At 45.5% G+C, this 26,048-nt stretch overlaps 1 protein-coding gene across 1 annotated transcript in view; it reads left to right on the top strand.

Annotated features, from left to right (window-relative positions):
* PITPNA (phosphatidylinositol transfer protein alpha) overlaps positions 1-26,048 on the top strand; it is a 140,415-nt gene that overhangs the window by 100,039 nt on the left and 14,328 nt on the right. The window contains exons 7-9 of the mRNA XM_082245153.1: positions 9,512-9,595; positions 11,773-11,850; positions 20,500-20,610. Coding sequence (XP_082101279.1) covers positions 9,512-9,595; positions 11,773-11,850; positions 20,500-20,610 — 273 coding nt within the window. The remainder of the gene's footprint in view (positions 1-9,511; positions 9,596-11,772; positions 11,851-20,499; positions 20,611-26,048) is intronic.

The following is a 26,048-nucleotide window of genomic DNA, read 5'->3' as shown; positions in this document are numbered from 1 at the left end:
ACTGTATATACCCCTCTCTGCCTGTATATGTGTGGGTATGACAGCCTTCCCCTCCCTGTTTGTTTTTTGTTTAACTTTTTTTTCTTGATATGGTAAAAAAAAAAAAACTGTGGGTATTAAAGTTTTGTTACCCCAAATTATTTTTTTTTGACGTGTATTCTATAAATCATAGTCTCTATCGTTTTCCTGTACTTCTTCCTACTAATGTACCTGACTGATCCTGATAGTCCCCTGTCTTCCTTGTTCCAAAATGACCACGCAAAGCACAGAAAGCTGACCGGTGTTAGTGCGGTCACTTTCCATCTTTTGGCTGGTACAGGACACTGTACAGACACACAGCATGCCTGTTTTTGGGTAGTTTTTTCAGCTACCACACCCCCAACCAATCACTACCTGCCTCTGGCAAACAACCTCTTCCAATCACAGCCTGCCTTTTAAAAAAAAAACCCTGCTCACGCACAGCTAGCATCTTCCCTCAGACTGAACAGATTGTGGATTACAGTGTCTGCACAGTATCACTATCCTGTAACCCCCATCACTCACTATCAGGAAGAAGAGATGCATGGTCACATGACAGAACTTTTTACCTTGTAAAAAAGGGAAGAAAGATAATTTCTGAAACTAAGCAAAATCAGTTATGGTGCCTGCATAGGTATAATTACTGTATATTCGAAAGAAAGCTATATCTATTTTTAAAAATGATATATGGTAAATTTTTGGTACACTATTGAATGACCAAGTTATTGTAAATCAAACTATCACACCACTGAAAAGTGACCTGAAAAGAAACGGGTATATGGAGTTTTTAATTTATGCATTTAGCACTTAGTTGACTGCAGTATATGATGGGGAAATTTACACAGTTCAAATATATTTAAAATATCTGCATTAAATTAAGTGTATGTTTACAAAACTAGAAGCTAAACAGTCTTAAAATGGCGCTCCACTAATGCACATGTGCAATCCAGTTTGCAGAAAATACCATTTTTAATTTGGGTTCTGTGAGTCCCCTTTTACAAATGAGATCCCCATTCTTTCAGCACTTACTAGAAATAAAAATTCTGCCTTGGTACAGTGATCACACTGCCTAACAAAGCCCCAACCCCCCCCCCCCCCCCAAGTCCTAGTCTTAGATTCCTTTCTGTTGGGATTTTTAGTCAACTCCCAATTATCCACTAACCAATTAGAAATTAAATCTGTATAACTCTATAGAAGATCCATATCTTCCTGCAAGTGCTCTAGGTGGTGCTGTTGTACCTTGAATGGCCAGACATAAAACAAATTAAGGATCAGAAATATTTCCTATTTTGTTACTACCACTCTACTACTCTGTGGTTGCCAAACATTATGTACAATGTTTTAAAAAAAGGTTGAGTTGTCACTGGAAAGAAAGTGGGAAACTCTTTCATTGGATACACTGTTCTGGTGACAACTAAGAGTGGATTTACTTCCCTTCAGGGAGGTCTCCTCTAACTTTGTGTTGCATCTTAGAGCCCATTCACATTAGCGCGACTTGTCAGCCTGACAGTCGCGGTCCATTGATTAGCACAGGACCCGTTCTAATAGGAGCGACACAAGTGGCTCCGACTTAGAAAAAGGGTCCTGTACTACTTTGGGGCGACTTGTATAGACTTCCATTATGTGAAGTCTCTGCAAGTCGCGCCGAAGTCGCGGTGCACGCGACTTCACTGGTCGCCCCCCAAAGTCGTATCGCGCTAGTCTGAATGGGCTCTTAAAGACCGGAAGTAAAGGAAAAATCTCCTCAAAGGGACAAAGTAAACAAAAACAAAAAACACTTTCATTGCCTACTCTATCCAAAAAAAAAAATTTTGGTTTTAGATATACAACTTTAGGAATGTCAACTTGATTCCAGCCTTGCTACCTGAGTCATTGGAGCAACTTGCTGCCATGTAAAGAAAATTTGTTCTGGGTGATTGTTTCATTGACATTCTAAGTAATGAAGCCAGGATCAGGGTGACAGGCCCCAGAACCTTTAATAAAACTAGGTCAGTAACGACAGCTCTCATATTTCTGTCCAATCCTGTTTTCCTGTAACCCTGCTTTCAACTTTTATCCTAAACCTAATCATAACTCTGAGCCAAGCCCTAACCTTTCTCCAGCTAGAAGTTTTGCCCATTTTGACTAGAGTTTGAAAATTGAAATTGATTGGGCCTTATTTGTACAGATATAAACACAATCTATAATCAGCACAATATTAATTAAACCTAATGTGAGAAATCTATGCGCAAACTAGTACGTACTTATATCAAAATCAGTAGTGTTCAACACAATAAAAAAATTATGCACAAAATATAAACCACTCATTAGTTATACAAAATTACAAATTGTGATTGCTGCCAACACATCAAAGTGTGCCCACCTGTGACTTTAAATCAATAAAAATATAACAAATCCAGTGTAGTGCAATCAATATTAAAAGTCCCAATCTATATATAAAAAAATTCCATCGTCTTGCGATTCTAAATAGTGTTGAAAAAAATCATATAATCCAGTCACTTCAGTGACCACCACCTCTAGCTGGCATGTCTGCTCACCTCCAAACAATGACCGCACTACAGAGTCACAATCACCTGTTAATATGTCTCTCTGGATACCACTGAGATGCTCCTCCACAAGATTTTCCTGGACCAGACTGGACTCTTCTAGGAATTTTCAATCATTCATGTATGGCCAAAAAAAAAATTAAGGAGAAACCATAGTGCTCTCTGCTTAGAATGATTAAAAATACTCCCATAACAATGTGACATACAAGCATATAAGCAGCTCTCCCAGCTGATACATGGAAAAACTTCCTGAATAACCGCTCCTTCCATCTGTGTTACGCTCCTTAGTGAGCTTCTTCAGCAAGTGGGGAGCTGTCCATTTTTTTAAGGATTATATATAGATTATATAGCATTACTCATTAATATCCATGGACACCTGTGCAATCAGCTGAGTAGGTAGGATTACCTGTAGGTGGTTCTAAATGTGTCCAAATGTCTCTAATCTTCCTTGCATACTATACATACTATGGGCACTTCTGCCCTATTCCCGAACACCGGAAGTGATGTATCTTCCCCTGGGCCTATCGCCATTAAACCGGACATGACGTCACTGGAAATTGCGTGCCGGACACCCACAAAACCGGAACTCGCATCACTGGAAATAACTCTCCGGACATCGAGGACCCCATATTTACTTCCACCTTTACCTCATACTTTATAGCTCGGACACTCCTGTACATACACAGTTCCGGCCACATATCGTACTGTCAACTCTTGACCGCAATCCCTCCACAGTGACACCACAACTCAGCAGGCGAGTTCTCTAACACTATAGTACACTAACACCCATTCTGCCCAATGCTCCAAGTACCCACACCCCCTGGGGTATCTCAGTCTACACCAGAATACTCCTACAACCTCCCATATTCTTACATGCTTAATCCTTTCTCCGTTTATAAAATTTACCATACACCTCGCCACTGCAAACATATAAAATTGCTATTATGAAAATACACAATGTAACATACTTAAAATATCATATAAAAATAATATTAGGAATATATGCCCTACCACCATGTTCATTCTATCAGAAGACCACTATAAATGAATGGAGACCAATAATTATAGGTGTCAACCGGATATTAAAGCGGAGTTCCACCCAAAAGTTTAACTTCCACTCATCGGCTTCCCCCCCCCCCCTCAGGTGCCACATTTGGCACCTTTCAGAGGGAAAGAGGGGGACAGGTAACTGTTTTTGACAGGTATTCTTCCCCACTACCAGGAGACAGCGCTGCGGCGCTGTCCCTCGGAAGTTCGGCCCCCTCCTCCTTCCCCCCCGCTGCCCAGCCAATTACAATGCGCAGCGCACTTCGCACATGCTCTTCACTGCCGGTTTCCCTTAGAACAAATGGCGGCGGCGGCAGCACCATCCGGCAACCGATCCGAAAATCGGCTGGGGTGCTGACTTCACTGGCTCCCTGGACAGGTAAGTGTCTATATATTAAAAGTCAGCAGCTACAGTATTTGTAGCTGCTGACTTTTAATTTTTTTTTTCCCCAGCTGGAACACCACTAATTTGTACTAATAAAACAGTTTAAATCAAAATCCGTATTAATACCTAAAGGGGCCAGGACCTTAGTCTCCTAGATCCAAAAGGATTCTCATTGACTTATCTGCCTAATAAAGTTACCTCCTCTCAAATGTTTTGTAACCTTTTTCGATCCCCCAGAATTTGACTGTGGATGGATCCTTATTATGGAACATGCCAAAATGTTTTGGGACACAACGTTTGGGTTGTTTTTTTGCCTTTTTTAATATTAGCCATATTCTCTCTCACTTGCAACTCCCTACAAGTACGTCCCACATATTGTATGCCACAATCTCATTCCAACATATAGACAACCCCCTTGGAGGAGCAAGTGAAAAAATCCCTAATCACATACGTTTTACTGGTAGCAAAAGCTGTGACTTCTTTCTTCCTTGTTACATTACACTTAGAAGTTTTACACGATTTGAATTTCCCACACACATAAAAGCCTACCTGTAACGGATCAACCGGCACCCCAACTGGGTACCTCAGTTGATGGATGCTCCTAGTGCTTCCCGAGGGCTCCAAGCACTCCACCAGACACCATAACCACTGAGACCCCCACGAACCGCCGCAGCTAAGTTGGGGTCTTGCCATCTCCTACCCCTTGCATAAAATGTGCAATGCAAATAACCAACAAAGTGCATCCACAGTGACCAATATAATCATATGGTGTAAAAAGTCCACGAACTGAAAAGTGTTTACAAACTGTTTCAGTCAATTTTATCAGTGAACTGTGAAAGACTCCAATCCAAAGTCCACTCCTTCCTGTGCTCAGTCCCGCTCAACACCAGTGATAGTGAGTGTACTCTCACCTTCAGAGATGGACCTCTAAGTTAGAAGAAGATCATACACAGCTTGGAGATAACCACCACCTCTAGCAGTATGGCACGGATTTGTGAACAAATAAACTATAAATCCCATCTGCCACCATGGCAGATGGACTTGTATTTCACAGTGAACTACAAGTGTACTGATCAGTCCATTTACTCTTCCCCCAGCTTTCTAATTGAAAGCCCGTACAAAGATATGGGCAGAAAGCTAGAGGGAGAGTGTGCAGGAACCTAACATTGCACACTCAGACCACCGATCATGGGTGCAATGCTTTGCAGGCTGTTGAGGGAAGAAATAATAAAGGCACATTTTTCTGCAAAAATATGTGAATTTATTATTTTTCCTTTAAATGTGAACTGAGCCTTTTTATTCTGCAGACGGCAAATTTGAGATTCTCCTAAAGGTTGTCTTTATTCTTGCAGGTCCAACCTTGAAACCAGCTATTGCTGCAGTTTGTTTTTTAAACAGCAGCTAGTTGGCCTAGGCAATGAACAAGAAACAGTATACAGTAATTCAGGACTGAACCCTGGCAGAAAATTTACTTTTCTGTGTTGGTGCCATACAACAAGTGAAGAGAGACATTTCTAGAATGTCTCCTATTTCTGTCCATATGCACAGAATCTTATGACTGAAAACGTAGTCAACTGAAGCTGCCTGTTACAGACACCCTACTCTTATGCCCCTTGAATGAAAATGTCTCTATGGTGAGGAACTTGACAGGTTCATAAAGGATGTCACAGGAGGAAAAGTCCTTCTTCAACAGCAGAAGGCTCCACAATCCCCCTCTTTAGGGGATTCTACTTCCCCAAAACGCAAAGCGCCCTACAGCTCTCTAAGGCTTCAAATTCAAAGCAAAAATTCAGCCTTTACTTTTGGTGCAAGACTTGAAACATAAAGCCCACCAAGTCCTACCACAAAGCCTTCTTCACAATCAAGGAGTGACATCTGTTAGTTTGCCTTCCTCTGGGCCACAGATGTCCCACACCTATGGTTTCAAACTGTGGTTTCAGAAGGGTACAAAATCATATCAAACTCCACCCCTCATAGTTTTCTTCTCACAAACCAACCAAAATCTGTTCAAGGACAGTCAGATTTACAGACTGCCTTGGACAATCTCTTGTCCCAGAGAGTAGTTGTTCAGGTCCCTCTGGAGGACAGGTTCTAAGGATTCCATTCAATCCTGTTCACATACCAAAAAACCTACTGAGTGTTTGTCCTATCCTGGACCTAAAATCCATAAACAAGTACATTTTTGAATTTACAAGTTTCACATGGAATCTGTAAGATCAGGTATTGCCTCTTTGAGACAAGGGGAATAATTGACATCAGCAGACATTCAGGAAGCCAACCTCCATATTTCCATTTACCCACCTAATCAGCACTTTCTGTGCCTTGCAATAGGAGACAAACACTTTCGATTTGTTGCACTGCTGTTTCCCCTATCCCATGCCTCCTATTTACATCCAGTTTACAGTGTACCTAGACAATCTTCTGAAGATCTCCCTCAAAATTGTCTGCAAATGTCCAAAGGATTATTCGAATTCTTAAAACTTTTGGTTGGGTAATCAACTTCTGCCCTCCAACCTACTCTTCATCTGAAATACTTAGGCCTGATTTTTTTGTTTTGTTTTTTGAACAGAGTGGCGATGGATCAGAACACCTTTTCAATTTTGTTGCTGTCTGTTCCCCCATTAGGGAGATTTACCCTCTCTATTTGTCCTGTTTACCTTTTGTCATTGAAAGTGAAGGTAAAAGAAAATCCCACATTTTGGGCTGTTCCCTGAAAAGTAATAGAGGAAATTTTCCAATGGGGACACTAGTTCTGGTTCCCTGGGGGTCCCCAAGGTAATCCCTTATTTTGCAACGATTTCCTCTCACTTCCTGTTTTGGCTGTTGGACAGAAAGTGAAGGGAAATCTCCCCAATGCGACACAGATGGCATAATATAAACTGACAGGGGTTATGACCATGCGTTACTCTATCCAAAATAAAAAAAAATGTTTTGCCTATAGTTCTACTTCATGATCAAAAAGGCATCTTTCTGTGAAATTCTCCACGAGAGGCCTGGGCCTCATGGTGGCCTCAGTCTAGGCTGTTCCCTTTGCTCAGTTCCAGAAAGTCAAGGCCCCTACACACAACAAACACACTCCATCTTTCCACTTCCCTATGCTTCTCCCCATTTAAGGGAGAAGGTGTCTAGCTTATTAAATTGCCAATCCAGCCTTGGAAATAGGAATGTAATTTCTCCTAAACTTATGGAAGGTGATAATAAATGCAAGCCTCATAAACTGCAGAGAGGTGTTCCAGTCTCTCACCGTTCAGGAAACCTGGTCAGCCAAAGAAGCAAAGCTCCCCATCAACCTCTTAAGAGCTCAGAGTAATAAATCAGCTCTGCACCACTGGACCCCCCTTTTTATTAACATCCGAAGAAGGTGCAGTTAGACTATGCCAAGTGAGTGGCCTAGATCAATCATCAGGGCACAAGGAGTCGGGGTTCCTTGAAAGCAGTAAGGCAGATCATCTCCTGGGAGGAAAAAAAAACACTATCCAGAAATCTCCGCTGCTCACATCCTGGAATTGGACAATCGGAAGGCGGATTTCCTCAGTTGTCACTGCCAAGACCAAGGGCAATGGTCCCTCCACCCAAATATTTTCAACCTCCTATGTCAGAAATTAGGGATTCAAAATGTGGACATCCTGGCCCCCAGTTTCAACAAGGTACCCCTATTTGTGACCAGGACCAAAGATCCTCTAGCACTTGCATCTGATGGTCTGGTAATTCCATGGGCTTATGACATGGTCTAAGGTTATTATTTGCCTTCTCTCAATGCTCTATCTCCTCAGCTGCTAGATAGAGGAAGAGGAAACAATTGGTGATCCTCAACGCACGAAACTTGCCTAGAAGAACCTTGTTGACAGACGTGCTCAAAGTTCTGGGAGACTACCCCTCTTCCAAATAGGCCAGACCTGCTGTCTCATGGCCCCTTGCTCCATCCTGCTTCTCAGTCATTAGCTTTATTGGCATAGGTGTTGAAACACAGGACTTAGAGGAGTTCCAGCCACCTGTGGTAAAAATGACTGTCAGCAGCTACAAAAAATGACAGCTTGTGGCTTCATAGCCGGGTGCCCACTGCGCATCGTGAGTGGTGGATGCAGTCTTCTGGGACCTGACAGTGTCCCAGAAAACTGCAGGGGGAGGAAGGAAGCAGAACTTCCGTTGATGAGCGCCGCGGCGCTCGGAACAGAAGTGAGAAGCGGGCACCTGTCAAAATCGGGTACCCGCTACCCCCCCACTCCCTGCTTCTCAAATCCTCATCTTTCCATCAATTCAATCTTTTCCCCTTGTTTTAACTTTTGTATAGTAAAACATTTGTTTTCTGCCAGTAAATACCTTATACAGCCCACTTCCTCTTTCTTGTCTGTCATTTGGCCTAGGCTGATGACATCATGCACAGCTCTCTCTCTCACTCTGGTGAGAGTTTGCCAGGGAGGGATGAGTCATAGGAAAGCCAATGATCGCTGCAGAGCTGGATGGGGCTGGATGAGGGCGGAAATAACAGACTGCAGAGATCCATGAGTATTCATCAAGAGAGGATAAATGTGCAGGCAAGCAGTGTTGTGAGTGTGTGTCTGTATATACTGTATGTGTGTGTCTGTATGTGTGTGGCTATATATGTGTATGTATGTGTCTGTGTAAATCCAGGAAGTGAACAGTCAGCAACTTCAGCAGCCCACAGTTAAAATGGCTGCAGCCAGACTTCATGGAAGGAGATTTCTGCAGCATATTTGGAGAGTACAGAATCACAGTATATATAAAATTATATGCAAAGTGGTCGGAGGGAAGCTTCAGAATGGCAAAGATGTTTTTATTAGAAATTATGTGAGCAGACTTCAGTTCCTCTTTATAAAGGAGTATGAAATTGAACTATGAAAATCCAGGCTGTGTCCTTTACTGTACGATTAGGATTTAAGGAATTCTGACTTGCATGCAAACTCCATGTCTTAGAGTGAATGCACAGGACACCCTCCCCCCCCCCCCCCCCCCCTGTTCCAGTGTTGTTCTGCATTGAAATGTTCTCATGAAATGGGGTAAGGTTACAGTGGTACGTCCGAGGGAGGGGGGGCGCGTGTCCAAAAGATTTGCAAGTGTCTATAATCCAGGGTCTTTGAATATGCAGCATGTGTCCTGTACTGTTCTCCAGTTTTGGAGTTTAAAAGCAAGTCAAAATTCCCTTCTATGTTTTTCTTTGCATTCTGGTGACTGCAAAGCTATGGCTCCTATGTGTGTATATGAAGGGCCAACAATTGGGCTGAATCACCACTGGTTTCCATAGCTCTAGGTGGTGTTGGCAGGAGGAATGGTTCACTCCCATCAACCACACATTTACAAAGAGGAGCCATAGTTTTTAGTCATGTGACTGCATAGAAAAGCATGGGAAAAAAATGTATTTACATTGCGATTTATAGTAAAATGTACCTAGGCAATGGGGAGGATACATTTTGAAGTTTGTTTAGCATTTTCCTCATACTTTTAACTACAGTAGTTCTGCATTTTACATGTATTAATGTTCCCTGTTTTTCTGCAGGTTCATAAATTAGAGCCAGATGTTTGGAAAAATGTGGAAGTAGTACAAATTGATATTGCAGATCGAAACCAGGTTCTCTCTAAGGTTGGTATATTTTGTGGTATCTTTGTAACTTAAAAATAAATGATTACTGTATCTGCTGGGATTGAAAAGGGAAATCTAACATTGTATGGCTAGCTTAATCTCCTGCTGAATATTGTGCAGACCATTACTTTTTTCTGCCTGTGCTTTTCTGATCTATAAAGCAGTTGTTTATTGTAGTATAGTGTTTCCCTTTAATATTAAATGATCCAAATATACCAATCATCCAAATATATTTTTAAATCTTTATGCATACAGTATTTCTGTTTATAGACAGATGACCAATGTCTAATGCCTATGGCTAACTGTAATATTCTGTTAATTATGCATTGAACTTTAACGATAAACATTCAAACCCACCATGATATTCGTTATAAGATTTGGGTATAGTTGAAGTTAATTCTATAGAAGCAAGAAGTGGCTTTATAAGAATAGTTTGTTGAAAGAGATGCCTGTTTGGGAATTCTCAGATAGAAATAGTAATTTCTTGTTTACAGACTGCATGCGATTATTTTTGTGTCAGTGGCGCAGTCACAGTGGATTTATATCCTTCTGTGATGCAGCATAGAGGATTGCAATTGCACATGGTGTGATGTCCCTAACCAAAAGCAGGACCTTTTTTCTTTTTTCTGCACATTGTGTTAGCTGAATGTACTTTTGTTACAGACATAACACATCCTTTAATATTTCATGCCATCCAGATGAAGTTACTGATCTTCGCTAAATAAAAGGACTTTGATTATCCTTATGTATTGCAAAATAGAGGTCTGAATCAGGCATTCTCGGCTATTAAGCACACACAAGAGCCCTGGGGTTCTACTTTAAAGACAGGTTCTCATGTATGCATATGTGACAGCCTGTCTGATTACAGAAGTCATTTAAAAATGAACCCTGCGTGAGATCTCTTTCTGTGTTTGAACCCAAAATTATTGGGTATTCAAATGTCGTGGCACTATAACTTCAATTACAGACTAAAGATGTCCTTCTAGTGAATGTGTCTGGCCAGCACTTCCCTGAACATGGAGGGGCATATATGGTAGCTGTTTGTGTTCATATTTATGAAGAGAGACTAGGGAGGTGCTGTAATCACCTCCAGTATCCGCCTACTAGGAAAAACAATAGTGATCTGACAAATCACTAAAGTGTCTAACCTGTCTAGCCACAGATGAGCCCCAGTCATTTTTATCTGAAAGCTGAATATAGATGTCATTCACCGTCTATGGGCACCTCCTGTATAGTCTACCACGGGAGTCCGTAACCCATAGATCGGGATCTACCTGTTGACTAAGGGAGGTGACAGGTAGATTGTGACCAAATCCCTGCCTTGCTAGGACATACTCTTAATGGGGTAATGGGGGGGGGGGGGGGTATTGTGGGGGAGGTAGAGGGGCAGAGGACACTGTGGGGGGGGGTGATGTGAAAGGGGGCAGAGGTCACTACTGTTGGGGGGAGAGGACACAACTGTGGGGTTGATAAGAAGGAGGGCAGAGGACTCTGCTATTGGGGAAGCAGGGGACACTACTGTGGGGGGTGATGTGAAAGGGGGCAGAGGTCACTACTGTGGGGAGGCGGGGCAGAGGACACTACTCTGGGGGGTGTTGTGAAAGGGAATAAGAGGTCACCACTGTGGGGGATCAAAGCACACTACAGTGTGGGGGCACAGAAGACATTACTGTCAGGGGTGATGTAAAAGAGGGGCAGGGGTCAGTACTGTGACAGGGGGTGCAGAGGACAATACTGTGACATAACTGTGTTCTTCATACCATTGTTTTATTGGGGGCTTGATAGTTTTTCTTGTTTTTTTAAAAAGGCCGCTGTACCCTGTGGATTTTTGATCTCTTCCATGTTGTCCAGGTAGATCTCCTTTGAAAAGTTGCCTAGCCATGGCTTCAATGACACAGCAAAAAGTTGTTTCCTGTGCATAACTGCATGAAAGGAGGACTGCACTTTTTAATTTAAATTTATTCTATTTTAAATTTGCATTTTTTTTTTCTTTTACACATTTGTGTAAAAAAAATAAAAAAATTTTTAAAATAGCATCTTTACGTTCTGGTAAATCTTAAAGGACATTTCTGAGGTGAATTCTTTTCCATGAGTGACATTTGGTTAAAAAATATTGTTATAAAAACCTAATTACATGCCTGTTCGCATTAATGCATTTAGTCATCAAATTATTTCAGGATTATAAACCAGAAGAAGATCCAGCAAAATTTAAGTCTATCAAGACTGGTCGAGGACCACTAGCTCCTGATTGGAAGGTAATTATAAGTCTATTTTCTTATAGCATGTTATGTCATAACACGTCATACACATACGTAGGTACATGGTTCAGATGGCGTCTTTGGGAGGCCAGTGCAAGCTGTTTGTTAGGATGCTGCCATATTGTAGGTTCTTTCAGGAACTAGACTTGAAAATGTAAAAAAAAAATAAAAATAAAAGATCTAAGGCCAAGAAATGAGTTCAATCTTGGTTTACAGTTTAAAGTGTAATTCCTAGTACACAATAGTATTTTTTATTTATTTTTTTCGTTCAACCCAGTAGGGCTGAACGGAAAAAAAAATCTGACAGCTCAGGAGGAGCCGCTGTATTAACTATCCAAAGTTAGTACAGTGATCTCCCCTGCTGTTCTATTGTGTTCTGACAGCCTCCCCGCCAGAACGCTCTGGTCAGTGCTCTCAGCCATTGTCTGAGAGCACTGATCGGGAACTGATCAGCAGGCCTTTTTCGATTATGACCCTTTGACAGCCAGCTTCTGTTGGACCACCTCCAGTACGCACGGGCTGAATGTCAGTTGGTTTCTATTGAACCGGCCGATGCCACCCAACAATTGGCCCGTGTGTAATAGGCTTAACCATGGTCAAAATCAAAAATGACATGTATAATAAAGTCTGTCAGTAGCAATAACACAGCAGTTTTTCTGAGTCCCCCTGTAAAGCTGGCCATACATGGTTCGAATTTCGGCTGGTTCCTGTATTCAAACCGTTAAAGGGCAGGCTGAATATACTAAGTTGATCAATCAACTTGGTTACAAGCAGCCTGCTGGATTCTTTTGCGATTATCGCTAGTGACTGCTATAGCCGCTAGCATTAATTGTTGTCTTCGCCTGGTGGAGACAGCTTCCCCCACCGGGAGAAGACAATTGCTGATTTCCCTGTCAGCACTGTCTCTGTTGATGGGTTAATTCCTGCAACAAAAGGAATTTGCACTTTGTATGGCCTGCCATAGTCTGTTGTTTTTCAACTTTCTTAAACAGCCCAAGCTGTCGAATATGCAGTTAGAGGGTTGGGTCAAACATTTAAACTCTGGAAGGGGTGTTTACAATAGTCCGCTATTAATTATGTAAAAATGTTATCTCAAAAGGAAAATTATGTAACTGCTTAAAAGGTGCCTTAAAAAGTGTTAGCTAGAGTTATGGTTTTACATTTTTAATAACTAACGTAAAGTCCATCTAAATCTACTAGTCCATCCAAAATGAACCCCTCCGCTGATTGACAATGCTGCTGTATAAGGGTAACTACATTGTGCCTCCATAGATGCACTTGAGGAGTGAATGTAGCCACCCTTATGCTGGCCATACACTATACAAAAAATTGTTCTAACTTGTTTTCAAATAACGAACACTCGGCCATGAGAGCAAACGATAGCGCCATCACGTAATGACCAAATTTAGATAGATAAATTATTCAATGGACATAAATGATTCGGCTTTTCCTCCGTTTTGTCACATATTCACAGTGCAAACAGTTAAATTTTCAATGGGCGAGAAACACATTAACCTTTCAATTTATCTATTTTTTTTTACGCTGAAAAGTTAAAACTGATTTCTCTATCGTTCATTGACGGACGCAGTCTCTGATGCAAGATAAGGCGGTGTTGTCTGCTCAAGGAGTCTGGTTCCTGGAGGGATCCAGGTTACCGATCAATGTTCTGGAGCTGATGAGTGATCCGCCTTTGCCTAGTCCACTGGACAGAGTACCTGCAGGGTTGTCCAGTGCGCATTCAATAAGACAAAGCCAAGGGGGCATCAAAAGTGTCCTTGCGTCTTGGAAGTTTAGGGCATCCTTTGTTGGGCGGAACGCTTTGTTCCAGCTCTCTCCACTGTTCACATTCCAGGAGTGGAAAATTGGCAGGTGGATTACCTCAGTCGACAGGCCTTGGATGCAGGGGAATGGTCCCTCCATCCGAAGGTGTTCCACCAGTTGTGCCTTCGTGGGGGCACTCCAGATGTACATCTGTTGGCGTCCCGGGTCAACAGAAAAGTACACAGGTTTGTGGCCCGCGCCCGGGACCCTCTGGAAGACATGCTGGTGGCCCCATGGAGTCAGTATCAGTTGATGTATGCCTTTCCTCCTCTCAGGTTGCTGCGAAAACTTCTTCGCAGGATCGAGGCGGAAGGGATTCCGCGCGGTGAGACTTTTTGAAAAAAAAAAAAAGAAACTTATGTGTCACTTTTTTAGCCTTTGCTGATCGGTTCCCCTGGTGCAACATGGACCCTACAGATCTTGTGTCCCCATCTGACCCCCTCTGGGAGGCCACAGGACCCTCCGGACCCCAGCTGTCTACAGATGCAATTTCGGTGGTCCTGGAAGCATTTGTGTCCTGGGTAGAGGTGGCCTTTAAAGGGGCGAGGTGCTAAGAAACGCTCTCCGCCTACCCCTGCCTCATCTGATGTCTCAGGTTCTGAGTCTGATTCAGCCACTGCAGACGCGGTTCTCCCTGCTGGGTCCGCTACCTTTTGCCCTGTCATGCAAGATAAGGCGCTGGCGGACGCACTAGTTGTTTCTGTGCGTGAGACCCTAAAAATGGAGGACGCAGCTGCGACTGAGGCGCAGGTTACGTTTGGTACTCACAAGTCGTCCAGAGCGGCAAAGGTTTTTCCCTTTCCCATGTATTTTGACAACATGCTCAAAAAGAATGGAACCACCCAAAGCGTTCCTCTGGGGTGCCTAAGCAGATTGCTAGACGCTACCCTTTTGAGGAGTCGCTGATAAAGAAGTGGACTGTGCCACCTACTGTGGACCCTCCAGGCTAAATAAAGCTACCGTGATTCCAGTGGAGGATAGGAAGTCGGAGTCGGTGGCCCGCAATATGTACTCCCTGGTGGGGTCTGCACTGAGATTGGTGTTTATGGTTGCCCTTGTCACGCAAACATTGACTGAATGGGCTAAGATACTATGCCGTGAGTTGGAGGGAAAACGTCTCCCTTTTGAGGAGCTGTTGGACTAGCTGGTGCAGGGGCTGCAATTTGTTTGCGATGCCTCGCTGGACACTGCTCCCATATTGGGCCAACTTTCAGTTTCGGCAGTGGTCTTCCGGCATATACTTTGGCTAAAGTGCTGGTCTGCGGATCAGACTTCAAAGAAGGCCTTGACTTTTCAAGGAGATCGTCTGTTTGGAGCTACCCTTAATTACATCATTAAGGGTCTTGCATGGGGGGAAGAGTACCTTTCTTCCACAGGCTAACAAGGGTAAGGACCTTCGTTGCAGACGGGGTCCCTCCTTTTCAGCACACAAGAAGATTTTTCGTCCCTCAGGGTCAGTAGATAAGCCAAAGCCCTTCAAGGCTCCCTCGGGCGGTTCCAAGCGACCCTGGTCTGGCAAACAAAAGTCTGGTTTCTCCATACCTGCGGACAAGCCCACCTCGGACTGAAGGTGCACCCTCACCCGTATTTGGGGTGGGGGGACGTCTTTGCCGGTTTCCGGACCTGTGGCTATCCCGGATACCAGACAAATGAGTTCAGGAGGTCATACTGTCGAGTTTCGTGTTTCGATCCGTCTCTCTGGTAAGGTTTTTCCCTTCCAATGTGCGACTGTCCCCAGATCGCTTGCTAGCGCTCTCTGGGGCAGTTCAGGACCTGGTACAACAGGGGGTAATGGTTCTGTGTGCGGAACGTTTTCAGGGCTTTTATTCAAACCTGTTCACGGTTCCCAGGAAGGAAGGCAAGGTGCATCCAATCCTGCATCTGAAAGCACTAAATTGCTTCGTGTGAGTTCAAAAATTAAAGATGGATTCGCTTCGCACGGTGGTGGCCTCCCTACATCAGGGGGATTTCCTGGCCTCCATAGACATCAAAGATGCCTACCTTCACATCCCAATCTGTGCAGGACACTAATGGTTTCTCCGTTTTGCCGTGGGAGAGGATCACTATCAGTTTGTGGCGTTGCCCTTTGGTCTCACCTCTGCTCCTCATGTCTTCACAAAGATGTTGGCTCCAATCCTGGCACTGTTGCGGCAGCGGGGAGATATAGGTCCTGGGTTACCTGGATGATCTCCTTCTCCGTGCGGAGTCTCCTACGATGCTGAAAACAAATTTGGAATTCGCCATGAGAACTCTGCAGGAGTTCGGGTGATTCTGAACCTTTAGAAGTCGTCCTTGGTCCCTTCCATGAGACTGGACTACCTGGGCCTGACTTTGGACTCAGCCAGGGTGTTTCTTTCTCCGGAAAAACAGACTGCAGTTCAACTGTTGCTATCCAGCAAATGGTCCTACCTTCGGACCTGTATGAGAGTTCTGGGACTGATGGTGTCATTCTTCGAGGCGGTCCCTTTCGCTCAATTCCACACAAGGATCCTCCAGAAGGAAATCCTTCTCAAATGGAACAAGAATCCAAATTCCCTGGACATTCAGATCCAGCTAAGCCAGGTGATCAAAGAGTCCCTGACCTGGTGACTTTGGTCCCCAATGCTCAAGCAACGAAAATCCTTCCTCTATATGTATTGGATAATTGTCACCATGGATGCAAGTCTGTCCAGTTGGGGGGGCAGTTCTCGGCAGGTTGTCTGGTCCCTGGAGGAATCCAGGTTACCGATCAATGTTCTGGAGCTGAGAGCGATCCGGCTTTGCCTAGTCCACTGGACAGAGTACCTGCAGGGTTGTCCAGTGCGCATTTAATCAGACAAAGCCACGGCCGTGGCTTATGTCAATCGCCAAGGGGGCATCAAAAGTGTCCATGCGTCCTTGGAAGTGGCAGGCATCCTTCGTTGGGCGGCACGCTTTGTTCCAGCTCTCTCCGCTGTTCACATTCCAGGGGTGGAAAATTGTCAGGCAGATTACCTCAGTCGACAGGCCTTGGATGCAGGGGAATGGTCCCTCCATCCGGAGGTGTTCCACCAGTTGTGCCTTTGTGGGGGCACTCCAGATGTAGATCTGTTGGCGTCTCGGGTCAACAGAAAAGTACACAGGTTTGTGGCCCGTTTCTGGGACCCTCTGGCAGACACGCTGGTGGCCCCATTGGGTCAGTATCAGCTGATGTATGCCTTTCCTCCTCTCAAGTTGCTGCCAAAACTTCTTCGCAGGATCGAGGCGGAAGGGACTCCGGTTATTCTTGTGGCTCCGGACTGACCTCACCAAGCTTGGTCCGCCGACCTGGTCAGGCTAGTTGCAGACGCTCCTTGGAGACTTCCTCTCAGAGAGGATTTACTTTTCTCAAGGGCCAATCTTCCATTCTGCTTTACGGTCGCTGGCTTTGACGGCTTGGCTGTTGAAAGCCAGGTGCTGAAAGACACGGGATTGTCTGCTTCAGTGATTCCCACTCTGCTTAAAGCGAGGAAAGCGACTTCTAGGAAGATTTATCATAGTACGTGTAAGTCGTATATTGCATGGTGTGAGTCTCTTGGGGCTCCCCCTCGCTCTTACTCGGTGGCTCAGATCTTGACTTCAACATTGATCAAAAGTTGGTCTTGAGTACTATCAAGGGTCAGGTTTCGACCTTGGCAATTTTCTTCCAAAGGTCATAAGCCACCCATTCCCTGATGCGTAACTTTATCCAGGGGGTGCGACACTTGGTACCTCCGATGCAACCACCGTTGCCACCTTGGGACCTTAATTTGGTGCTGTCGGTTCTTCAGAAACCTCCTTTAGAAAGTATTCGGGAGATTCCTCTGCTTACCTTATCCAAGAAGGTGGCCTTCTAGGTGTCTATCACTTCTGCGCGCAGGGTGTCGGAACTGGCGACGTTGTCCTGTCGTTCCCTATCTGGTGGTGCATACTCTGGATGTGGTTAGGGCAATCAGGGTGTACCTGGCGACTACTGAGTCTTTTCGAAAGTCAGATTCGCTCTTTGTACTCACGGATGGTCCAAAGAAAGGGCTGCCTGCGTCTGCTGCGACTATTTCCAGATGGATCAGACGTACAGTTGTGCAGGCTTATTAAATGAAGGGTCAGGTTCCACCTTTACCTGTTAAGGCGCATTCTACTCAGGCGCTTTGTGCTTCCTGGGCTTTTTCGCCATCAGGCATCTGTGCATCAGGTTTGCAAGGCCGTCTGCCTGGTCGTCTGTTCACACCTTTACCAAATTTTATTATGTGGATGTGCTGGCATCTGCAGATGCCTCTTTTGGCTGCAAAGTTTTGCAGACTGCTGTTTAGGGGGCTTTTTGGCCTTCCTTGAGGGAGTTTACTGTTTGTCTCAGGTGGGCCTCATCTTGTTGTTCTGAGTCCTATGGTGCCTGGTTGGCTATGTTTAGTCTTGGGGACTTGTTTTTTCTGCTGTTCCTACCCCTCATTTTATGGCACTGCTTTGGGACGTCCCTACTTATATGCATCAGAGACTGAGTCCGTCAATAAACGATAGAGAAAACTGGATTTTTGACTTACCGTAAAATCCTTTTCTCTTAAGTTCATTGACTGACGCAGTTCCCACTCCTCTATTTTGAGTTGGGTTGGTATTATTTCTGACACTGCTTTGATACAAAACTGACATCCTATGCAGGAAGAGAGAGGATATACCCCCTGCGACTGCCCATAGGCAAAGCCAAAACTTTTCTGCCTAGTGTCCTTCTCCTGTAGGGGGCAGTATAACCCTACTGATATGCATCAGAGACTGCATCCATCAATGAACTTAAGAGAAAAGGATTTTATGGCAAGTCAAAAATCCAGTTTTTCTTATTGTGCCAATTAGCTAGACTAAAAACAAACGATCAATCTAAATAACAGATTTTCTAACTATTTTTCGGCTAGTGTATGGCATAAGCATAAGGCAGGAGTATGTTACTGGTCAATCACCAAGTGAAAATAAAGAAATATAAGCCTGAAAAAAAGAAAAAATGCAGTTATAACATCTACTGACTTAAAAGCCATGATACATGCACTATATTGCCAAACGTATTGGGACACATGCCTTTACACGCACATTAACTTTAATGTCATCCCAGTCTTAGTCCGTAGGGTTCAATGTTGAGTTGGCCCACCATTTGCTACCATAGCAGCTTCAACTCTTCTGGGAAGGCTGTCCACAAGGTTTAGGAATATGACTATGAGAATGTTTGACCATTCTTCCAGAAGCACATTTGTGAGGTCAGGCACTGATGTTCTATCAGGTTGAGGTCAGGACCCCACCTTGCTTTGTGCACTGGTCCAACTCATTTGGTGGAGGGGGAATTATGGTGTGGGGTTGTTTTTCAGGGGTTGGGCTTGGCCCCTTAGTTCCAGTGAAGGGAACTCTTAAGGCATCAGCATACCAAGACATTTTGGACATTTTCATGCTCCCAAATTTGTGGGGACAGTTTGGGGATGGCCTCTTCCTGTTCCAACATGACTGCACACCAGTGCTCAAAGCAAGATCCATAAAGACATGGATGAGCGAGTTTGGGGTGGTGGAACTTGTCTGGCCTGCAGAGTCCTGACCTCAACCTGATAGAACTCCTTTGGGATTTCTTAAAACGGAGATTGCAAGCCAGGCCTTCTAGTCCACATCAGTGCCTGACCTCACAAATGCGCTTCTGGAAGAATGATCAAACCTTCCCGTAGTCCCTCCTAAACCTTGTTGACAGCCTTCCCAGAAGAGTTGAAGCTGTTATAGCTGCAAAAGGTAGGTCAACACAATATTGAACCCTACGGACTAAGACCGGGGTGCCATCAAAGTTCATGTGCGTGTAAAGGTAGGTGTCCCAATTCTTTTGGCAATATAGTGTACATTTTTTGTTTTGGGTTTAGTTGCGCTTTAAGCCTTTCTTTCCCCATGCCCTGACACCAATTTTTGTACCTCAAAGCAGCCAATTTTTGCTTTTTATTATTCAGAGTTTTGCCATCTTCACGGGTTTTAGTTTACACTACAGCTTTGAAAATTAGTAAGAGAATCTCCAAGCCATATATTTTCCAAAATTACATGATCTGTGGAATTAAATGATGGCGCTATGTTTTTCACACTCCATGATAGTTGCGCAAATCTTTATCAAAATGTATTTTAATTAAAAATTCACAAAACATTAATAGCACATGCAAACAGAGTAAAAGAAGGTAATAAGACCGACCGGAAGCAGGATGGGCAAGGACAAGGAAAGAACAGAGCACTGGTGACAGGGTAAGGACAAACAGGGGGCTACACAGTAGGGGACACACTGGCCACAAAACTTGTGGTTGTGATCAACAAGTACACTGATTGCTGAATCAAAGAGCTTTCAGAGAGTGGAGAAGAGGGATCTTTACTGCCAGGAACCTAATGCGAACAAGCCCCACACTGCTAGCTGCATGGTGCACATGAATGGGTTACATAGGGACACTGGCTTCATACTTGTGGAAGTGATCTGTGATCCCTGCAACAGAAACTGAAAGAAAGAAGACAGGAGCTGCTATCTTTACATATCTTGTGGGTATAATCAGCAGCTTGTAATCAAAATGGCTAAGTGTCAGACACCACCTGGGTGTGAGTTAATGGTTGCTGAAGCGACTATGAACTTTACAGCCTCTGAAAATACAGCTGCTGTAAGATTTACTGAGCTGGCCTGCTGCATGCAGTTCTGTCCCAACACAACCTTTAAGTCTGTGGCAGTAAAAAGGGGTAACCACTACAAACAGAGCGTGTGATTGACACCTCTGGCACCAGTATTCATCATTATTGCTACTGGCTTGCAACCAGTGAAAGTCAGAACTGATCCCTTACTTTTTTTGTTTCTATGGATTGTTGCAGAAAACATTGGGACAGCGGAATGACATTCCTCATATGTGTTGTTACAAGCTGGTGACTATCAAATTTAAATGGTGGGGTCTGCAGAACAAAGTGGAGAGTTTCATACAGAAGGTGAGTGCACAGTAGCAGGTAGCGGCTGGAAATTAAACATCCCTTGTTTCATGTATCACATTTTACAGCACCAGCCACAATCACCATGTTTTTCTTTCAACTTAGGACTGGACTGGCATTTCCAGTCCACCTGCTCACATTTATGTACAAGACCAAACTTTTAGGTTAAAAAAAAGAGCTAATGTTTATATACTGGCAGAATATACTGTACATACGGTAATGAAGGCCAAGCAGAGACCACACAGTCTGCAAAAATAATACCCAATGCTGTGTATAAATAAATAATTGCAGCATATTACGTACCTGGTAGCAGAGACTGAAATGATGAGACCGGCCTCTCTACACCTGACTCGGGGCCCTGATGGTATGAACAGAAGTAGCAGGAGTGCAGAGTGGCTTGAGTGCCTGTAGGTCTTGCCAGTAACCGATATCAACGCCAGGCAGGAGAGGTCCTCAGTGGTCTTCAGTGGGCTGGTAGACAGCTGGTGAATGGCAGTCTGGTACTGGTGAGTGGCGACCGGCGGTGGATGAGGCATGCACTGGTAGTAGAACAGCAGGCACATCAGGATGTAAGTCAAATACTGGAAACCGCAGGAAGATTAGTAGAGTCAGGTAGGCCAAGTTCTACACTGGCAGGACGGATCAGGTACAAAGGAGCAGGCAAGAGTGTGGTCTGGGTACAATCCAGGTCGGGAGCCAATCAGTGGAAAATAAGTAAATGGAGCAGACAGAAGCAGAGGTCAAGGACAACTTGGGGTGGGTGCAGATGGAGTTCAGAGAGTGATTGATTAGTTAGACAAGCCGGATCAGCAACTGGAATCAGGATACAGAGTCACAGGATACAGGGAAGGCTGAAAGACAATGCAGCACTGAACCTGAGCACTGACACAGTTTACATCCGTGACAAGTGCACGTGATCACACTGATGTGCACCCATATGCATGCGCATAAGTATTAGCCAAATTCATATGTTTACGAGTGGAAGCATGAATTAGCCTGTGAAGAGGCATAGAAGTCTGTCTAGGAACCATGTTGTCTACTGGCATTCCCTTCCTGACACAGCACCACCAAAATGTGTATGAATGGATATAAATGAAACAATGTGTAGAATGAATCCAGTTAAATCCAAAGTGAAAAAAGATAATCACATTATGTAAATGCTGCTTTACTCTAACCAGTAGCGTCACAAAACACATATATAAAACCAGGTTCGTCGTGAAAAAAGGCTTTCTCTTAGAGACCAAAACCAAGTGTTACAGATAGAGAAGTGTGAAATGTCTTCCACCATCCAGTCAAATCTACCAATGTGCGGACTTTCACTGTACACCCAGTGAATTGCACACTCACCTGAAATATATGCTACATCAAGTGCAGCAAACACAGCCTGATCCATCAAGGCACAAATGCTCCCATTGCATAGCCTTTGAATAGATGCCTCATCTCTGTACTCACCTCGCCACACAATATAATACCAGCGTGGGCTGTAGCTCATCGTAGCCATGCGGTTCTTCTTTAAATAATTTCAATGTGTTTAATATAAGTTAGTCAAAGGCCTTATTTTCCCCCCTTAGTCAGCAACTGTAGCCACCTGAGTCCTAGTATTCATTTTCTTACCTCCATTTCCCTATGTGTCAGTTGTACACCTTGACATTGCATATTTCTCTTACGTCCTCTGACAGTCGCCGCCTCCTCTAAGTCATCACTGTTGGGTATTGACTTCCCATTCTCAGGAGTAGCTAGGCATATAGACTTAGTCAAAAGGCATTAGCATATACACACCCATGGGGGCTGTCCCATCTGGTCAATACCCCCCCCCTGCATCACCACTCCCAACTCAGTTTTAACCTGCCTAGCGTCAGGAGTAGTCAGGCTTACCTTGTGCTGGGGCTTCAGTCTCAGCCTTCCTAATCTTTTATTTGATTTTCTTTGTAAATTTCAGTTTTTTTCTCTTACTTTACTAGTTGTTTATTTTGTCAGCTCTAGTGTTAGTCTTCTCTTCGGATGAAGATGGATCATGCGGTGCTGGGATTCGGACTGACCGCCCTGGTTCTCCAGAGCAAAAGGGTCAGATGGACCCCCAGCCCGCCATCGAGCGTTCAGCTATGGCTCGCCCTGGCATTACGAACGACCCATACCTGTTTGCTGCAGGGATGCAGCCGTGAGGTGGCTACCTCACAGGACACATCTGCGGTGCTGCAGTGTCATGTCCCTGGCTCACAGCACTCCCTGTCAGGTGAGGATACCGGTTTTCCGTGCATAGAGGCTTCCCACGCCATCTGGTACAGGTAAGTACTTCTGTGTGGGGCCTCTGTCTTGGTTGCTGTGTGTCCCCCATGTCTGTGCCTGTGTGACTCCCTGATGCGGTCCCTGCGGGGATCGCTTGTGCAGTTTTCTGTATGTGTGGGGGTCCCCTTCCCTATGTCACTTCGGTGCATTGTTGGGGGTGCAGACCGCAGCGGAGTGAACTCGCGCGGTCCACCATCTTTGATTTGGGCAGGCATGGTCAGCCTCTGTGGGCGATACTGCATGCTGTTTTGGCGCCATCCGCCGCCATTTTGTGGGTGTAGAACGATCGGTCCGACCGCATGTTCGGCGGCCATTGTCTTGAAGCCTCCAATACATTCCTATGGGGCAGCCATTTTCCCTAAGTCTGAAAGTCTTTAAGTTCAGCCTAATTCAGCAGCACTTCTTTCCATATGCAGCAGGACATCGGTGGCAACACTCTGCGGGCTCTGCAGGTTATCGCTCTCAATATTCCTCTGTATTATCCCTTCTGGCTCAGTTTTCTCTTCTCCTTTTGGGGTCTTTGTCGCTGTAGCGGTGGGCTGCGCATTCCGCAGCGATCTAAAAGGGGCAGTACACATTTATTGCACTGTTTTTTTTCTGTGAACTTTGAGCAATGGATTCTCAGGAAAGCAAGTTCCCCCCAGCTTTAGTGGGGGTCCCCAGTTCTCCTGTGGCCCCGCTGCGACCCGATTTGGCTGCTGTGGTGGCGACTTTGGTGTCTAATATGGAAATGCTGATGTCTGAACGTGCTGCAAAAAAGAGGCCCAGATTGTCTCTATCTTCTGATTCAGATGGGGATATGGCTGCTGCTGCGAGCGTGCCCTTTTCAGGGTCCCGCTCATCCCTGGACCCCCCGGGGTCCGAGGGGGAGGCTGAGATGGGGGGGTTGATACCTCCTCCCCAGGGTCACCTGAAAAACGGGCACCCATGGACGAGTTAATTGTTTCTGTTAAGGAAACCTTGCATTTAGAGGATGAGCCCTGTGCTCCGGGCGTTGTGTCCTCATTTGGGATGCACAGGACCCGCAAGTCTGTGCAGGTTTTCCCCTGCCCAGCTGAGTTTCATTACACTGTTAATGAAATGTGGCACATGTTAAAACGTCCATTCCTGGTACCTAGTCGGTTCAAATTGCTTTATCCTTTTGCGCCGGCTACGGAATCACGATGTGTGTGCCTCCACAGGTAGATCACACTGTGGCCGTGTTAAACAAGGCTACCTTGGTTCCTACTGAGGATACCCCGGTTTTCCGTGATCCCACGGACCGGCGGTTGGAATCTCTAGCTCGCCATTCCTATACGGTGGCGGGTTCATTGCTCAAACCCGTTTTCGCGTCCGTTCTGGTGACTCAGGCGGTGGCTGATTGGACTAAGATGCTTTGGTGCAATCTTGTGTCTGATGGTTTTCCGCCTGCCGGCTGGAAATGGTGGATCAGATCCACCAAGGAGTTATGGATTTGTGTGATGCAGCCTTGAATGAGGCCCCCTTAGTGGCTCGCCTCTCTAGTGTCGCGGTGCTTAACCGGCGACTTATATGGCTGAAGAGCTGGTCGGCTGACCAGTCCTCACGGAAAACAGTTGCTGATTTTCCCTATGCTGGTTCTCGCCTTTTTGGCGAGGCGTTGGACACCCTGGTGAAAGGCGTCACGGGGGGCAAGAGCACTATGCTGCCCCAGAACCCAAAGAACAAGTCCTTTCGGGGCAAGCGGGGTTCTGCGCCTAGATCCAATCAGGGGTCCTTTCGTGCCTTTTGGAACCAATCCAAGGGCAAGCCCTTCAAGGCCCAGTGCAGTCAGAAGAAGCCCTGGGCGGGTAAGCAGAAATCCGGCAATGCTGGCGCGGCGGGTCAATCCGCCTCTGCCTGAAGGGGCGCCCTCACCTGTTTCAGGGGTGGGGGGACATTTGCGCGGTTTCCTCCAACCTTGGTTGCTCCGGATATCGGACAGGTGGGTTCTGGAAATCGTTCGATCGGGATACAAGATCAAATTCCTTTCCCGGCCGGCGGACAGATTCTTTCCCTCCAATCTTCATCTGCTTCCGGGGCATCTGCAGGACTTGCATCAAGCGGTGCAGGACCTGCTTGCTCAGGGAGTGATTGTCCTGGTGCCTCATCGGGACAGGTTTCGGGGGTTTTATTCCAATCTGTTCACTGTGCCCAGAAAGGAGGGCAAAGTGCGTCCTATTCTGGACCTAAAAGCGCTGAACCGTTCGGAAGTTCCGTATGGAGTCTCTCCATTCGGTGGTGGCCTCCCTGAGTCCAAAGGAATTCCTGACCTCGATAGATCTGAAGATGCGTACCTGCACATCCCCATTTTCGAGGGTCATCAGTGGTACCTTCGGTTTGCTATCGCAGTGGACCACTACCAGTTTGTGGCGTTACCTTTCGGTCTCGCTTCGGCACCAAGGGTGTTTACCAAAGCGTTGGCGCCGGTTCTGGGCCTACTGAGGGCTCAGGGCATTGCAATCTTGGGTTACCTGGACGATCTACTTCTGAGATCACGTGCCAGCCAGGACCTAGTGCGCAATCTGTCCACCACGCAGACGCTCCAGGAGTTCGGATAGACCATCAACGTTCAGAAATCGACGTTGTCTCCATCGCTTCGTCTTCCCTACCTGGGAATGATTCTGGACTCTGCTCAGGCAAAGGTGTTCTTGCCGGAGGACAACCTCCGGACTTTGCGGGACGAGATCAGGTCCCTCAGGGACAGCCCCTCCTTGTCACTCAGGACCTGTATGCGGGACCTGGGGTTGATGGTATCGGCCTTCGAGGCGATACCCTTTGCTTAGTTTCACACGCGGGCTCTCCAAGCGGAGATCCTGGCCAAGTGGAACAGACTGCCTTAGTCCCTGGATCTGTGTGTCTCCTTGAGTCGTCAGACCACATTGGCTCTTCTGTGGTGGCTCCAGTCCCCGTCGGTGGCGGCAGGCAAGTCCTTCTTCCGTCCGTTGGTGTGGATGGTGATTACCACGGATGCCAGCCTGTCTGGCTATTGTAGAGTTCTGGGCAACCTGTCTGCCCAGGGCACTTGGTCGGAGGAAGAATCCTCCCTCCCGATAAATGTGCTGGAACTACGAGCGATAAAACTCTGTCTCTTCCACTGGTCGGGCCGTCTTCGGGGCCATGCTGTCCGGTTACAGACGGACAATGCTACCGCG

The sequence above is a fragment of the Pelophylax lessonae genome (assembly GCF_965119305.1).
Source record: "Pelophylax lessonae genome assembly, chromosome: 2".
NCBI classification, from domain to species: Eukaryota; Metazoa; Chordata; class Amphibia; order Anura; family Ranidae; genus Pelophylax; species Pelophylax lessonae.
The sequence above is the reverse complement of the archived record's forward strand: the minus strand, read 5'-3'. Positions and strand labels throughout refer to the sequence as shown.